Source organism: Aythya ferina (assembly GCF_964211825.1).
Source record: "Aythya ferina genome assembly, chromosome: 1".
Taxonomy (NCBI): domain Eukaryota; kingdom Metazoa; phylum Chordata; class Aves; order Anseriformes; family Anatidae; genus Aythya; species Aythya ferina.
In genome coordinates, this window is record NC_140296.1 from 123,073,996 (window position 1) to 123,090,648 (window position 16,653).

At 41.2% G+C, this 16,653-nt stretch overlaps 2 protein-coding genes across 5 annotated transcripts in view; both read right to left on the reverse strand.

Annotated features, from left to right (window-relative positions):
* Positions 1–6,655, reverse strand: part of POLQ (DNA polymerase theta) — a gene marked incomplete at its 5' end in the record, with an annotated part of 58,594 nt that extends 51,939 nt beyond the window's left edge. For 3 of the 4 annotated variants that reach the window (XR_014686258.1, XM_084500801.1, XM_084500800.1), the window contains 4 exons: positions 599–755; positions 1,974–2,104; positions 3,457–3,639; positions 5,991–6,153. Coding sequence is in view for 3 of the 4 variants with exons in the window: in XM_084500801.1 (XP_084356927.1) it covers positions 599–755; positions 1,974–2,104; positions 3,457–3,639; positions 5,991–6,153 (634 nt within the window). Of the gene's footprint in view, positions 1–598; positions 756–1,973; positions 2,105–3,456; positions 3,640–5,990; positions 6,154–6,561 lie in introns of those variants that run through there. The other variant, XM_084500802.1, reaches the window with a different exon arrangement.
* METTL16 (methyltransferase 16, RNA N6-adenosine) lies at positions 6,629–16,456 on the reverse strand. The gene is made up of 9 exons (XM_084500914.1): positions 16,225–16,456; positions 15,948–16,147; positions 14,492–14,632; positions 12,858–12,973; positions 12,404–12,546; positions 11,301–11,370; positions 9,143–9,232; positions 8,059–8,232; positions 6,629–7,970 (listed from the first exon to the last, which is right to left on the reverse strand). The coding sequence occupies exons 1-9, from the start codon at positions 16,350–16,352 to the stop codon at positions 7,353–7,355; spliced, it is 1,680 nt and encodes a 559-aa protein (XP_084357040.1). The 5' UTR covers positions 16,353–16,456; the 3' UTR covers positions 6,629–7,352.
* Positions 16,457–16,653: the final 197 nt, after the last annotated feature.

The window sequence follows — 16,653 nt, forward strand, 5'->3', positions numbered from 1 at the left end:
GGTCATCAGGACTGTAGTAGCCCACTGCAAAGACAGGGCTTTTGAGCTGACTACAAAAGAGAGATGAGTGCCACATCCCTTCTAGTCACCATGCCTACCCAGTGCAGCTCCAAATATTCATTATTTGGACCCCAACAAGCACTGAAAATAATTCCTCCTCTTCTTTGAACTAACTGAAGGTAAACCATTAATGACATACATACACAACCTCTGTCCCAAACAAACAGAAAATTCTTGGACTCAAACACATCATAGACTTATAACTTAATTTCATTAATTAGAAGATATTTTCTCACTGTGAGAATCACTGCTTACTGCAAATAATCTGTCTGTGGATTGTCATCCACGTCAGACAAACTAAAGCTGCAGTTTTACCTACTCACTCCCCAGTCACTGAGCTAGGTAGAACAGTCCAGACTGAGTTCCTAAATCCAAATCAGACAGGCTCTGGATGAAGAAAAATTGTTCTGCTTTCCTGTACAGCTTGTCTGTTGCATAGGAAACAGAGCAAATACAAACGATCCCATAATTCCACATGTACTCAGATTATGTAAAAGAAAAAACTCATCCCCCCAGTGGTGAGGCAGTAGCATTTTACCTAGTGAGTCCATTTGGTTTTCCTCTATTAGTCTATTGATGAGGCCATTGGCTTTCTCAATGGTGCAGACAGCAACATCCAGAGAAGAGAAACGTCCAGCTGGAGAGATGCTTCCCATGTAGCCTTCAACTTTCACATCCACCTCCTGAAACAGGGCCTGTTTTCCAATGACACAGAATGTTCTGCCAAGGTTACAACTGAATTTTGACCAATGCTTGCTGAAATCACATAAAGACTGCAGCCTACAACCATAATCCCTAACACTTATAATGCCAACTAATCAGGTTAAAACTATAACTCAGGCAATTATTACTAATTACCCCACACACCACTGTCATTTTTTTTTTAAGACAGATGAAAAAAATGAAATTTTCATGACTCCCAGATGAAAGTCAAAAAAGAGTGATTCCTTTTCTTCCAATGAGTATTACTGCATTGCCAAAGCTTGGGCACATTATGCTCTGCATTAACAAAAGGTACAAATATTATGAAGCAGATGGGTAGGATACTATAAGATTCCAAGTGCGTGCAGCTAAAGCCAAACCTTAGGCCAGAAGTAGGAGGACACAGCATAGATAACTTTCCAGCTTTACAAGATTAAAGAAAAAGCTTTTCTCCATTATCAACCACTACAAAGTAGCTTCTGCACTTGGTAACATTTCCTAGCAATTTACAAGGTAAAGGTGCCATCTCAGTTTGATAAAATACAAAATATCTTAAGTGTCAGAAACTATAGAAAAAAACACCCACTGATTTTGTTCTCGCCTTTATTAATTTTTATTTGGCACATTAGCTAATGGAAACAGTATTTGATAGGAACACCTTTCAGAAAAAAAAATTGTTTGTTTTAAAAAGACTGCTTCCATTGTATGTTTGTTTCTAAATATCTGAGATGAGGAAGCCCAGACATACCTACATTCTGTCAGAATGTATTTTTAGCAAAGTGAAATCAAAAGCAAAACATTCTGCTGGAACACCCAAAGGAAAGCTAAAATAAAAAGTTTCTTTCTGATTATGCTGACACCACCCCTTTGCAGTGTTTTAGACACAATCTCTAATTAGAAAATTCCTTTTAAGCTTGCATATTATAAAATCTGCCAATGCATGCAAATAACAATACTCTAACAGTCAAAAATAAAATATTTTAATCTACTCCTTAATTATTTGTTTTATTTTATTTTTAGAAATTTCCCTTTATGGCTAAGTCTTTCATTTTTTTTTCTCAAACTTAATTTAAAATTTGATCTCATTCTACCACAATTCATTTCTGAAACTATATTGCAAAATTATTATTTTTCCCCTCAAATCCATGCAAAAACTTCATTTTAAAAAGCAACTATAAGCCAGCCATTTCCTCTCTTTGCATGTTACTTACCTGCAGATAACATTTCTTCTCCTTGGCCACAGAGACAAAGGGAAGGATGAAAAGAGCTTTCTTACGGGTCTCCAAGACTCGCTTCAGAATGAGCAATTCTGCAACAAGAGTCTTTCCGGCACTGGTAGGAGCTGAAAAACGTATTTTATTTTTATTATTATTAATTTTTAAAGGAAAAAAAAAGTTGTCCAAAGAGTAAGCATCAAAAAAACAGAACAGAAAAACAGGAGAATTTGGGGCAAAGCTCTTCAATTGATTCCCATCTCACACAGTCACAACTACACTTGTAGTTATCCCAATAAAGGGTCAAGAGGATCGCAGAGTATTTCTCTTCTATTCTCTTCCACTCTGCAACCACAGTTTGTGCTCTCGTCTCCGCTTTGGAAGCAACAACAGCTCAGAGATAAGCAAGTGAGGGGAAAAAGAAAAAAGAAGACTACAGTCTCTTGGTTGGAAAGAAGAGCTTAGCCACCACCTTACTGACCTAGCCCCTAAATGGATTTGCCCTGCCCTGTTTGGTGAACGTTGCTGGTTGCCATCTATCATTGCCAGAGAATCATAGCATGGTTTGGGTTGGAGGGGACCTTCAAGACCATCTAGTTCTAACCCCCCTGTCATGGGCACAGACTTCCACCAGACCAGGTTGCCCAAAGCCCCATCCAGCATGGCCTTGAACACTTCCAGGGATGGGGCATCCACAGCTTCTCTGGGCAGCCTGTTTCAGTCCTCACCACCCTCTGAGTAAAGATTCTTCCTAATGCCTAATCTAAATCTACCCTTCTTTAGTTTAAAGCCATTACTGCTTGTCCTATCACTCCTCTCCCTGACAAAGTCCCTCCCCAGCTTTCCTGTAGGCACAGGCCCACCTCTCAAGCCTGTCCAGGTCCCTCTGGGTGACATCCCTTCCCTCCAGCATGTCAAACACACCACACAGCTTGGTGTCACTGGCAAACTGTCCATGTCACTGGCAAAGACATTAAACAGAACTGGTCCCAATACTGACCCCTGAGGAACACCACTCGTTACTGATCTCCACTTGGACACTGAGCCATTGACCCCAACTCTTTGAGCACAACCATCCAAACAATTCCTTATCCACCGAGTGGCCCATCCATCAAACCCATGTCTCTCCAGTTTAGAGAAAAGGATATCATGTGGACTATGATATCACGAGAACCATGGAAGATGTGTAACATAGTGGGGCATAGGCATTACTCAATAATCTAGCCCAATGTCTTCTGCAACCAAGTACTAAAACTCAAATGAAAGCCTAAGAAAATCACCCTGCCCCTACTTCTAAGCTGTTCTCGACCCCATTGCTGCTCTGTGACCTTCTTCCCATGTAGAGTAGACACTTAAGTTGGTGTTTCCCACAGATTTCTAGCTCACCAGTCCTGCTTCTTCTGCTCCCTGCACCCCAATGTGTTCTTGTGAATGGCACTGGGAAAGTCAGGGGGATCGCTTCTGTGAGATGTTTGCATACCTGAGTAAACCAGGTTCTTTCCTTCCAAAACCTGTCCGAGCATTAGGCATTCTGCTTGCCATTCAAACATCTGCACTACTCCCAGACTGTGGTATTTCTCCAGAACTGCTTTCGGAAGACCCCAGCTTGCGAGGAGCAACTTGTCTGCTTGGTCTTCAGGAACATTTACTTGCTGGTATTTCCCTTTGGGTGGGAAGAGGGGAAAAACAAACAAACAAAAAGTATCATCCTGTATCCTCCTTCAATCTGAGGTCATCATTTAGGTCAGATAGTCAAATGTCAAACTTCTTTACAAGCTCTGTATTGTGAGGAAAGGTAACGAGAAACTATCTCCCCCATATTTTTCAATATTTCCTATGAATGTTTTACCCTTCTTCTTATCTCCTGACATCACCTTGTCAATTTCTCCTCGTATTAGGTTTTCCACGTTCAAATAATTTCTTCACCAAACTCTCACTCTGATATTTGCTTTTGAGACAGAATAGCCATGACCAAATACAGACTCAAGCAGAATTTCAGCGGTGATTAGTGTAACAGCATTACAAAGTATTTGCCATCTCATCCTTACTCAGACTGTTTCCTTTTTAGATTATTGCTACTTATCCTTCAGTAATCCTTGCAGATTACAGAACTGCCCAAGCTCTTTTTTTGCTTTACAGATGAATTAAAATAACTAACATAAAACAAACAGGCAGCTCAAGCTACTCTGTACAATGTGTTGCTTCTGTTTTTCAACACTGATTGGTATCTTTACCACATTGCCAGTTCCTCTAGCTTAATTAAGTTCCTTTCTGCTTATTTCTTGTCTTTATAACCCTAGATAACTTTGTGCTGGCTACAAATATTGCCTCATCCCTGGCTCTCCTTTTTTCCAAATCATTAGGATAACTCAAACCTTTTGTTCTTTTCCTCACCTGAGACAGAAAACAGATTTCTGCTCCACAGCGATGCCTCCCCTATCATCCACGACTACTTAGTTCCCATAGCAGCATTTTGCAAAAGACCTCATCAAAGCTATTTGAAAAACAAGTCAGTGTGTGTACTGGCTCTACTGTACCAATTTCTACCAGCATATTCAAAAGAAAAAATCTAAAAGGAATTTTCCACCATTGTTGTAGCAGTGGAAGGGCAAGGTAGATCAGAAAAACACTGCCTGCTTATGCTTGTAGTACTATGTACTGTGTAGCATCTAGAACTTACATTTAACGTATGAAAAACTGCAACCACCTTCCTGAGGTTAACCCCAACCTAGCAATCACTGGTACTTGACCACTGTCCTGTGCACAAATACATAAAAAAGATGATATAGCTCAGCTCTGTGATAATCAAAACACTGTACAAATACTGAACAAAACATTCAGCACTATTGGAAGTGAATGACAGCATGCCACAAGGAGAACAGGCTTCTCATAGGGCATTTAAATGAGATCAGGTTTGTTTATCCTCGACTGCCACCAGTATGGCAGAATTAGGATTTGTAACCCTATAAAAGAGTCAAACAAAATGCACAAAGGGATCTCAAGTTTCTTTCCTAAAGTTAAAAACAGTGAACAATGCGTAAAAAGACAGCTTGAGTAAAGGATTACATGATTCTAGCGTTGGAAGAATACCTTGAGATTAGCACCGAACATAAGTTTCAAAACTTGTGCCTTAGGAAACAAGTTTTAAAGACCCACGTATACAAGCGTACTACTGCACTAACCTCTCTTACCCACTAGAAAAATGCTAAGAAAGTCAAAATGAGGATGAGACACACTGCTGGATTTAAATACTGGGCATTTAGATGTATCTGAAGGAAAACCCTTGCAGAATGTGGGGTCAGACGGACACACTGAGTCCTCCTGGAGGAGGTCTCCTGAGGAGACACACACATGGCCTTGCTCAGCTCCATTCACAGGAGCTGACAAAACTGCATCTTGCAGCACGTAGCCACGCTGGGGAGAAGACGCTACCTGACTGCAGAAGTGGCTGGGAGATGAAAATCGTTTAGAGAGCGATAAAAATATTGTGAGATGAAGTTAGGAGCAGCTGTGTCAAACATGTTGCGCATATAGGTGAGATATCAAGCAAAACTACCGCACTCCCCTGCCTTTGCAGGTATCAGGGCACTACACAGGAACACTTAATGCCATGTTTTTATATCTAGTCCATTTCACCAGCTTCTTGTGCTCTTGAATCAACTCCAGCCAGGCGCTCCTCCCCGCACCCAGGCCGTACGGATCGCTGTGCTGTGGCAGCACCTAGAGGCCAAGCCAAGCACAGGACCCGCCGTAGAGCAGCACCCAGCAGCACCGTGCCCGCCTCCAGCCGCCTCCCTTCACCTCCCTAGCGGGGCAGCAGAGCCGAGGAAGCCTCTCGGAGCCCCAACGCACCCCCCGGCCCCGGAGCGCACCCCCAGCCGCAGCCCCTTCCCTTCCCCTCCCTCAGGGAGACCCGGGCAGCGCCGGGCGCTCCCCCCTGCCCTGCCCGATGGGCTGAGTGCGCCCACAAGCCCAAGGCGCCGCCGGCAGCCCCGCTGCCCCCCCAGCCGCTACCTGGAGAGCCGCTGCCGTGCAGGGAGCGCTGGAGGCCGGGCGGGGGGCTCAGCACGGCCGGGCCGGGGACATGAGGGCCGAGCGGTGCCCCCCTCCCCGCCCCGGGGGCAGCGGCCGCCCCGCCGCCGTTAGCGGGGGAGCCGCCATCTTCCCGCCGCGCCATTCAAACGGCGGCCTCTGCCCCCAGCGGCCGCAGCGGGAGGCTCCCTGAGGTGTTTTTCTTCCCGTCCGTTCCCAAAAAACAAATTCGGTCCCACTGACACCTTTTGCCTCTTCCTGGCATGCCCCAAACACTTTTGTGGAGCTGTACGCAAGTGTGACTTGAGATTCTTCCCGTATTGCTACAGACGCAATGACACTAACCTTTTACACCAGTAACACCGCTTTTATTACTCTCCTTCCATCCTAATCGCTATTGGTTTTCTTTTTGGAAGTGTAACAGCTTTGGTTAAGCAGCACTGAGGAGTGTAAGCTACTCATGTTGTACAAGTGGAAGGTGGAGGTAATTAACGAAGCAAGACACTGCAGTCTGCCTCAGAATAACAAGTGCATCACAGGCACACGGGCTTACCTTGTGAGGCTCATCATCCTTGCATAAAACAGGCTGAACAGATAAGCACAGGATAGCACAAACAGACTTGCCTTCTATGTTTTTAATAGGTCACCTAGCCAGAAATAATCTCTTCAGATTCTGAAAGTGTACAACTAATTTAACTTCTCCATAGACATCAATATTTAGGCATTAGAATGAAGTCTATACAAACAGGTGCTCACTTACAGTAAGCTCTTCAGTGTTTCAAAGCCCAAACACCAGAAAAATACATTGTATGTATTCTAAAGTGATTTTTCTAAAGTGATTTTTTATCTGATTTGATAGTTGGAGGATATATCCATCCTGCTGCTCTGTAGCCCAACAGGTAAATGCATTAAGGGAACAGAGGCATACTTAAACCCTCAGCTGAGGACTCAGCCGCAGACGGCAATTCCCAAGGCAGGTAACAATTTCCTGCATTAGTACGAAAAAGATTGAAGAAAATGCTTCAGTAAAGATTCTTACTTGGTAACAATATATATATATTTTGCATCAGGAAAAAAAGACTAGAATGAGCACTGTTGATATTCGAAATGGTCACAGTATAGACACGTTGCACTGTAACATTTTGTTTTACAGCTGAAGCACAAGAGATTGTTTCCCAGCATTTCATTGGACATGAAGTGATATTTCATGTACTCCTTGCACGTTTAAAAAAATATATTTAAAGTATCTCCACTTTACTTTTTTTTTTTTTCTGACTGAAAATGTTAAACCATTACAAAGTTTACAAAATTTAAGGACTCATTCTACCAAAGTGGGAAAAAGGGCTAACTCGCAACTAGTCGAAGAATTTGGTTCCGTAAGTATGTGCACAGCTGGTTCATCAAGTCTCTGTTCTGTCCTTCAACCCAGTGCATTTCTACTAGTACATCATTTCCTTCTTTCTTCACATTCATTAAACACTTGAAAAGAAAACATCTACTAGTTTCTTTGGGACTCTGCCCTTTTTCAACTGCTGGATTGCCAGCTTCCTCTGAAGGCTGAGGTTCCTCCTTCGCATTACTGGAACCTTTGTTACATGACGTTTCCGCCTGCTTTGCTTCTGTCTCCTCCTCCTCCATGTGCTCACTATGTTCTTCTTTGGCAGCAGATTCTTCCGTTAGCTTGTCATCTGCGGTCAAGAGGACATCCTCATCGGGTGCCATAAACCCTGTTTCAGAGTCTTCAGTCTTGGGTTTTTCACAGTCCGAACTGTTGCTCACACTTTTCTGGCCATTTTTTTCCTCTTCCATTGCTTGAAGAACGTCTTCAGAAGCTCGAGGAAGTTCTCGTAATTGCCTTACTCTCTCTCGCTTCTTTCTCCTCAAATGAATCCAGGAGTTTTCAATGGCAGTCACAAACAGGCTAACTTCATCTTTTCCACAGGGAACACGCTTATGCTGAACCTATTGCAGAAGACAGCAGAAATTCCTACTATCCATACTATGCTTTAAAGTAAGATGTTGTTCTAACATCTAATATTTAATATTTTACCTTCAGGTCAGCAAGAATCTTCTCTACCCAGGCTCTAACAACAGCAATGGCTTCTACAGCATCCCAGCCCATAGCTGCAGCTTTGGCGGATAACTCTTCAACTGTAGAAGCCAAGACCGTAAATGTAATTGGTTTCCGAGGTTTTTCTAATTTTCTTCTTTTAGAGGGAGGTGACTAGAAGAAAGAAAACCAGCATTAACACCAAAAAGTTACAAGGCTGTGCAGTATTAGCGGGATGACTTGTACTCAGAATACATGTGGATTAAGAGTATAGCCACTAAATTGTCATTGACATAGCTCGTGCTTCACTTCACTACAAAGAATTATTAGAAACCTCTGACGGGGGCATGTACTTTATGCTAGCCTGATGGACAGAGGGAGGGATTTTATCTTCAGATCTTAAGCAAAAAGCTTTATTGGTTCTTTCAAACTATTATCCCTCTGTGTACTGACAAAGTGTGGCTGCTCCAGGGAACCCACACCTTATTTCTTATTCCTAAGATCCACATCATGATCCAAGTTTACTGAATGTTTACTTGGAAGATCTTCTCTAAGGTTGGTTATTCCCTACACTTATTTTCCAGTATGTGCTCATTTGTATCAAAAAGCAACTGGCTTCCCTTAGTGAAAGTCAACAGGCTCCATTTACAATCATGTAGGCAGGTCTAAAGCAGCTAAAAGTGTTTCCATCTATTTGGTAACAGAATCTATATGTCAACTTAAAAACAAGTTCTCAGAGGGAAATTTTAAGTTCAAATCTAGGCCAAACCTCAGTATAGTTTTAATATTACTAAACAGCTTTTTGAATTGTCTTATAAGTGACCCTTACTTTCACTGAAACACACAGGAATTCCCTGCAGGCTTCTTTTTTCCTCCCTAAACACAGACACACATGAATTGTCGGAAACACCAGCTAACAGACTGGGAGCCAAGACAGAAATGCCACTGTCCACACAGCCCAGCCCATCAATATTCCATTCTGAAAAACAGCTTGTTTCCCAGCAGGTGCATTCACAGCCCATGAGGCACTTCCTCAGATAAGAGGCCCAGACAATCACAAGCCAGCCAAAATCAAGCTACTTACAGGTACTTGTACGTCATCATAGAAACTCCATGCCAGTGCCCATCTCATGGTGCGTCCTTGACAGAATTCTGTGTGAGTAACTTTAGGAACCTATGCAAAAACAGCAATATAAAACTTTATTTTGTATCAATAAAAAACATTGTTCTACGTCGCACATTTTCAAACAAAATTAATTTAGCAAAATTATTTTCTCATGACAGGAATGGAGATTCCTTCTGGCGTAGTTCATAGATGTTAGTGCCACTTAAAGCTGGTCAGTACCCAGGCTCATACCCATAACCAAAATTTCTCACCTGTGTCTTTTGAGGGCTCCCAGTTCAAGTTCAGAAACATGCAACACTAGTCTTTCTGTGCAGTGATCCTGCACACATCTGTACTCTGTCTCTGGAAAAACACATCCTTTCTCCTTGTTCAGGACCTGCTCCTGTTCTACATTTGAATGCTGAACCCATTGCTGTAGCAAAGGAACACAGAACAAAGGAAACGAAGGGCTGCAAACCCAAGCCCTTCACTTTCTGCAGATGGCAGAAACGTGCTCAGTAACATTTCTCTCTCTTTTGCCAAAAAAAAAAAATCAAGTTTGAACTTATACTGTATTTAAATATAAAACTTAGATCCAATTATAGTGTTTAACTAGACTTGCCACATATGCTGTAAGGCATTTATGTATGGTATTGATAATGTGCTACGTAATAGCAAGGATAAATATCAACAATTCCAGCTGACTCTGAAGCATCATCAACTCCAGAGCATAAGCCCCAGCTCTGCACAGCAAAATAATCTTAGTTTTGAGAACTGCCCTCAAAAAAAAAAAAAAAAAAAAGAGGAAAAATCTCAATCCTAGAACTTCTCCAAGGTTTATATTTCTAATTCTATCAAAATTCTTCCTGAAACATGCTACATTCTAACCTGAATCACAAAATAGCATGTGCATGGTTGAAACAAATGTAATACCAATGCTATTATAATAGAGATTATGAAAAAAAATGAATTGGTAATATCAAGAATACAAAAGCAAAACCTCAGCTTTTCTGTAAATGGTTGGCAAGGATCTCTCTCATTTCACTGAGGTGCAAACAATGCAAGAATAGGGAAGAAAGTCAGGTATGTCAAATTTGGTGCCTACTTCAGTGTTTGCTTTTTGCACTGAGTTTAGGGATTCTCTACAGGTTGTAGTTCATCTTTCTGATAATTGATGTCACCACACATTCTCCTTCCTTCTGCTCCCCACCATACATACGCAAGGAGAGATCTCATAACTCATTTTCTGTGTAGGGGAAATCATAAAAGACTATCCTTCCTCCAGCAAGCCATAAAAAAGTCCTGTGCACACCCTTCTTGCACGAGATATCACTAGCACAAGGTTTCGTTTTATTTGGTGCCAGAATTGACCACAAAGAAAACAATGACAGAACATAAAAGTTGGTAATTAACTTTAAACTGTATATATCGGTTGAACAGGATCCTTCAGTTCATTGAAACTATTCCAACATTCAAAAGGTGATTCAATGAGAAAAGGCTAGGTTGTAAAACGTTTGTCAGAGCAAGGCAGGAATTTTTAAATGGGGAGGTTACAGCATTAGCTCAGAAAAAGGATGGATGGAGGATGTCAGAGGCCATAACAACAGCAAGCTCTTCAACATACAGGAAAGAAGACATGAGACTTATTTCTTTAACTAAAGTTCATTCAGCCTTTTCCGGGTCTTTCCAGTTCTTTGTCTTGGCAACTAACACCAGTTTCAACTGTTAGCGAATTAAACAAATAAAACTACATCTTTAAAAATAAATGTTGCAATTTATTTTGTCAACCAAATAGATAGATTGCATGCTAGCTAAAAGGAAAGAAAGCAAAAAAATGTTTACAACAACTTTTTTCAGACTTTTAAAACAGAAGCCCTTTAAGTTCTAGGAAGGATGAAGACAGTTCTACAAATGACAGACGAAACAGGAGAAAAAAAAGAAAGATGATAGAGGACAATTTATCTATCATCTTTGATCCTGCAGCAATTAAATCTCAACTGCTTTGAGTGCTTGCCTAACAAGGATCATATTTTTTTTCTTGTAAATAATTCAAAAATATCATTCAATAATAATTACACACACACATTGGAACACAGTGTATACTGAACCGAACCTACACAAACCTATAAAAACTTACCCCCTGGATTCGAAGTTCCTCCTTCAATGGTGCTAAACTGCATTTCTTTCCCAGCATACAACTGTACCATCTGCAGACAATATATTAGCAAAGTGTTTTATAAACATACATCAACTGAAAATAACAAAAAGAACAACTTGGATCAGAAATCTGCATGAACAATTGAAGATTTAAAAACAAAACCAAAGAACAAAATTACACTCTTCAACAGTGACTAGGACAAAGTACAACATGAATCAGGATAGGAGAAAAAATAGTAAGGGAAACGCTGATTTTTAGAAAATGCAGTAAGACTAATATTGAAATAGCATCTAAACAACCAAGAATCATGTCTTGAAGAGTGACTTCATGTGGAAGATATTGCCCCTTAAAATAATTTGTTTTAATTTCTCCACTTTCTCTGGAGGTGAATCAGCGTGAAAAGGAATATTCAGTTATTGATAATCATTTTGGCCTAAGCAGCAGACCTACTGACCACCAATTCTGCTCATTCATAACTCATTATCTGGGTTCCCATCACCTAACCCATATTTCACGAGGGGAATGAAAAAAAAAAAGAAAAAGGGAAAAAAACTGAAGACATTACTTTTTTTTCTTGTTCAAAAGGAGTCTTACTGTGATTTTTATTTCAGCTTATGTTCACCCAAGATAGCATCCAGTACAACAGTGCCATTCACTAGGTAAAGCTGCAGTTACCAAATTCAACCATGAAAAGACAGAAGCTTCTAAGCAACGAACAGATTACTAGACAATGACATAAAACTTCCTGTCCCAGAAGCCCCTAAGAATACACACTGACCATCTTCAGCAAATGTTTGTGCTAATTGAGCTGCAAGCTACAACTGTCACTTCTACAAGCTTTTTTTTTTTTTTTTTTTTTTTTTTTAAATCTCCTGCCTTTAAATATTTCCCATATCAACCAGTACTTGTTTGATGTTCAGGAACAATTAATTTTATATAAACTGAGACCAAATTATTGCTGTGTACATATCATTAAAGAAACCAAACAGATAACACGGCTCCATTCCTTACTTAAAATATCACTTCCGCATTATTTCAACCAAAGCAGCAGATAAAGGTTTTAACTGGAACAGAACACCTACCGTAACCTCTTTTTCAGTTGTAGACTATCATGAATAATTCTTTTGACAAATTCCAGCTCTCCCCCTTCCGCCATGATTTCTGTAATCCCTCCTGTATTTACGGAACTTGGAGGTGGACGCCGTGGATTTCGAGAATTTACTCCCTGGATAAGAACAAACAGTTGAAGTGACTGTAATGAAATGCTGGGTAGGCTCTATTTTCTAAACTCACTCTATAAGATGGCAAGAACTCATGAAAAAAGTCTACTAGTCACCCTCCACTTCAGATGGGGTAGTGGTTAGTTTTTCAATATCTCTTTGGGGCAAGGGGGTAGGAAAGGAGAAAACTTCAATGCTATTTTGCAATGGTTTGGGATTTTCCACTGAACTTTCCCCAAGAGATGCTGTTAAATTGTTGCTATCCTCCCACTCGCTGATTACTAGAGTAAGTGCTTGCATTAGTTTGCTAGCTTACCTTCGCTTCCAGCTGGTTGGCAAAGAAGGGGGGATTGCACATGCAGAAGTCATAAATGATCTCAGATTCTTCTTTCAGTGCATCCATTAGAAGAGTTTTCTGTGGTACTTTAACCACTAATAGAAAACAGATGGAGTCAGTACAGAACTTTGTATTTTATCTAGCGTGCATTTTGTGTTTCAGTCTTTCTTCAAACAATGTATTATACTAAAACTGCACTTAACAATACGGTCTACAAAAAACATAACATCAGCATGCAAATAAAGACTACGTTAAGGATTAGCGTATAAACAGCCTTTAAGCATGACACAGTAGTAATGTGAGACATGAGTGTTTAAAGCAATAGGAACTGCATGAGTTACACTGAGCTCTCACATACAACCACAAATTTAAAAGCTATCAGAGATCAAATTTATTAAAATACCTTGACCTACCATTATATAGAGGGTGCTGATTTTTTTTTAAACTAGACAATAAATCTTGCACATCAACCCATTCCAATAAAATACACATGCAACTCCACGTTTTGTGTTTGTTTGCTTTTGAAGCCTTAGCATTCACAATTAATTCCCAGGATTATCAGTTCCTGTTTTGCACATATAGAAAAGATTCTTTTTGGAAGAATGCTACTGACAGCAGTATTTCACTGTCAGACAAAAAAAAACTTACTTTTTTTCCTCTCGGAATGAAAAAGCTACGATACAATTCGGAAATCAAGTTACTGACTACGGTAGCATATCACCTCTAGCTAAACAATTCAGACCCAGGAGTTAATAAGTTGCAGGGTGGGTAGTTTGGAGGCAGCCGCTTGCTACAGGTGCCCTCAGGAACTCCTTTGCCTGTAGCTCTGGTCAACAGCAGTCAGTCACTCCAGCTTATCACCTTTGGCACTACAGCTTCACCTGAGATATCTCCCTTTGCCAGAGATTTTACCAGTAAAGTGAAATACCACCACACCACTGGGAATCCTAAGAGCCGTAACAGAATACTGCCATTGTTCCCCCACATCGAGACTTGGATCTCAAGACTGACATGGAGGACAGGCTAAGAGGAAAACATTTAGGTAAAAATGTTTCAAAAACTAGCAGAATCGAAGTTTTTATTTCAGAGATGAATCATGGACTGGCTTTATAGTGTCTAGAGCTCCCACAGAATTTTTTCCATCCTCTTGCATTCTACTACTACCACAGGCATTGTTAAGACCTCATTCAGAAATGAGGTCTGAGGCCTTACTCTGTACAAGCAAAGTGTAGGTACCAGTATCATGAGAATTATTTGAGGGGAGCAACTCCTAGCAGCAGAAATAGCATGAACTCTTAAGAAATACTTCAATAGCAGGAAAGAAGAAAAAAAAAAAAAAAAAAAAAAAAAACATGAAGAGAGAAGAACCCTCTAGGATAAAGCTTAACTTTCCAATTTTTGTAAAGATGAGTAGTTCTTTATCCACACTTTCCATTCTACATAAGCTGTGATTTTCTGGTTTAAGCATAAGCAGACCTTAGAAAACACTCTGTGTCAGTAAAAACAACAGAGCATGTTATTTGGCAAGAATACTAAATCTGATAAGCCCCTGAACATGGCAGAAAAATAGGACACAATATTTGTATGTTAGTACATATACTATTACATCATACCTTTTATAAGATCCGACAAGTTATTCTGCTCCACGTTCTTCTTGGCATAATTGAAGCACATGTCATCCACTTCTGTTGCAAGAAAATACCAGCCATTCAAAGTTGATCCAAGCAACGGGTATATGCAAGATGCCCCCGTCCCTGAGGATGCAAAAAGCCATGAACAAGGCAAAATGGTGTTATACACAGCGTAGCTGTTAACTATGTACAACAAAAAGAAATAATTTCAAGAAAACATTGACCACTGATCACGCATTACTTGGTTATTTAATGAAATTTAAGTAATTTAAAACACAGCATTGTCAAAGATATGTTTATAAGTAAAGAACATTGCAATCCTCCCTGGAACTAGTTTTCTAGTAAACAATCAACTTATTTTCTCAAGCTATTATTTGACAATGATTAATTTATACAATTAAAGTTAAATATATTGTTTTATTAAAAAAAAAAAAAGTAAAAAAAAAGTCTTCTGCATTTTTCTATTATCTATCATGAATGCATACAGCAACCACACATATACATAAAAAATGACACTTCTGTTACATGAGACTTTTTTTTTCCCCTAAGGCCTAAAACAATAAAAAGGGGGGTGTCAATTAAGGTATCTAAAGCAAAATAATCCAGATATAACTTGGTAACAAAGAAAAATACTTTCTAGCACAACATGAATTCTTTTAAAAAGTGTGGCACATCTTGGCAGTCCAATTACCAGTGACAGTCACACTTAGGATTAAAGTTAATGGACATGGGTAAAAAGAATAAATATCTCACCGCTACAAAAACAGAGTTCAGAGGTACAGCAGGAGACTACTATTATATGGACTTACTGAAGCACAGAAAAAAACATCAGTAAGCTTGCAAAAGCACGCACAATTATTTCCAGAGCTCCTCTTATGTTATTCTTGGACGACCTACTGCTTTCCCTAAATGAGAATATCAAAACTGACTGCAAACTTTTTCCAATAATTAGGTACGTTAAAGGATCTCTCTCTTCTACTTAGCCACCTGCTGCAATGAAGTCATTAGAAATTGTTTTTGAAAACGCTACCTATTAGCAAATGTGTTGAAGTTGGGTAACAAGTTTAAGAGTTCTGAAAGGAAAGCAGATGTGCATGCACCACATGATGAGATAAACTTAGAGCTTGTCTATTGGAAACCATGCTAAAAATTAAAGAATTAAAGAATTACATTGGCAATAAAGAGAAAAAATGTAGCCGTTCAAGGGAGTTCAGGGCCACAAGGTGCCAAAGCACTGCCTGCTAGTCACCCTTGTGTGAGTGCAGAGAAATGCTGCCCAAACGAACTACTAATGGGGTCAGGTTGCCAGTTTCAGCACCATGACCTTCCAGATTTGCTTCCCAAAAGCAAATTTGTTTGTTTCTCATCGCTACTGATGCCTAACCGCTCTCATCGGCCCCTTTCACCCGCAGCAAAGGCCGAGCTAACCCCCGCCTACCTATGTCGATCCCCCGCCTCAGCACGGCCTTGTCGGCGCCCTGGTGGCCGATGAGGTCCTCCACCCAGTGGATGTAGTTCAGCCTGAGGGGCACGGTGGGGATCAGCCTCTCCAGGGGGATGTCGATGGTCAGCCCGAAGTCCTCCTTCAGCAGGGTGCAGGTCAGCGCCCTCACCGCCTCAGGGTCCTTGAAGTTCAGGCTGCAAGCAACAAACAACGAACGGCAGCGGCTCCGGCACCACCCCCGGCCCTTCTCCCCCTGGCCCCCCGCTCCTACCTCACCCTGCCGGAGAGGGTGGTCTGGACGTGCTGCCGGAATTCGGGGTGTTTGCCGGCCAGGTAGGCGAAGTCGGGCGGCTTGTCCTTGTAGCGGTTGCGGGCGTGCATCGACTTGTTGAGGGACATGGCGGCCGCCTGACGGGGGGCGCTCCGCCCCCCCCCACCGCCACAGCGCCGTGCGCTCGCCCAAGCGGCTCCTCAACGGGCCCCGGGGGCTGCCGGGCCGTACCAAGGCGGGCCCGCGGGGGGGTGGGGGGGAAAGCACTGGGAGGGGCGGTCCGCTGCTGTGAGGGAGGAGCGGGCAGCCGCCATCTTGAGGGGATGGGTTAAAGAAAGGGGAGGGGGGAGTTTAAAGTCTGGGGGAGTTTACTGGGGATTGAGATGTTCGGTGAAAAATTGTGACAAATAAATAAATAAATAAATAAAT

Excerpts from the sequence above, each read along its gene's own strand:
- METTL16 (XM_084500914.1), bottom strand. The coding sequence starts at position 16,352 with ATGTCCCTCAACAAGTCGATGCACGCCCGCAACCGCTACAAGGACAAG. Across the intron at positions 12,974-14,491 it reads CTTGTCGGATCTTATAAAAG|TGGTTAAAGTACCACAGAAA; the intron begins GTATGATGTAAT and ends GTTTTCTATTAG. Across the intron at positions 11,371-12,403 it reads CAACTGAAAAAGAGGTTACG|ATGGTACAGTTGTATGCTGG; the intron begins GTAGGTGTTCTG and ends TATTGTCTGCAG.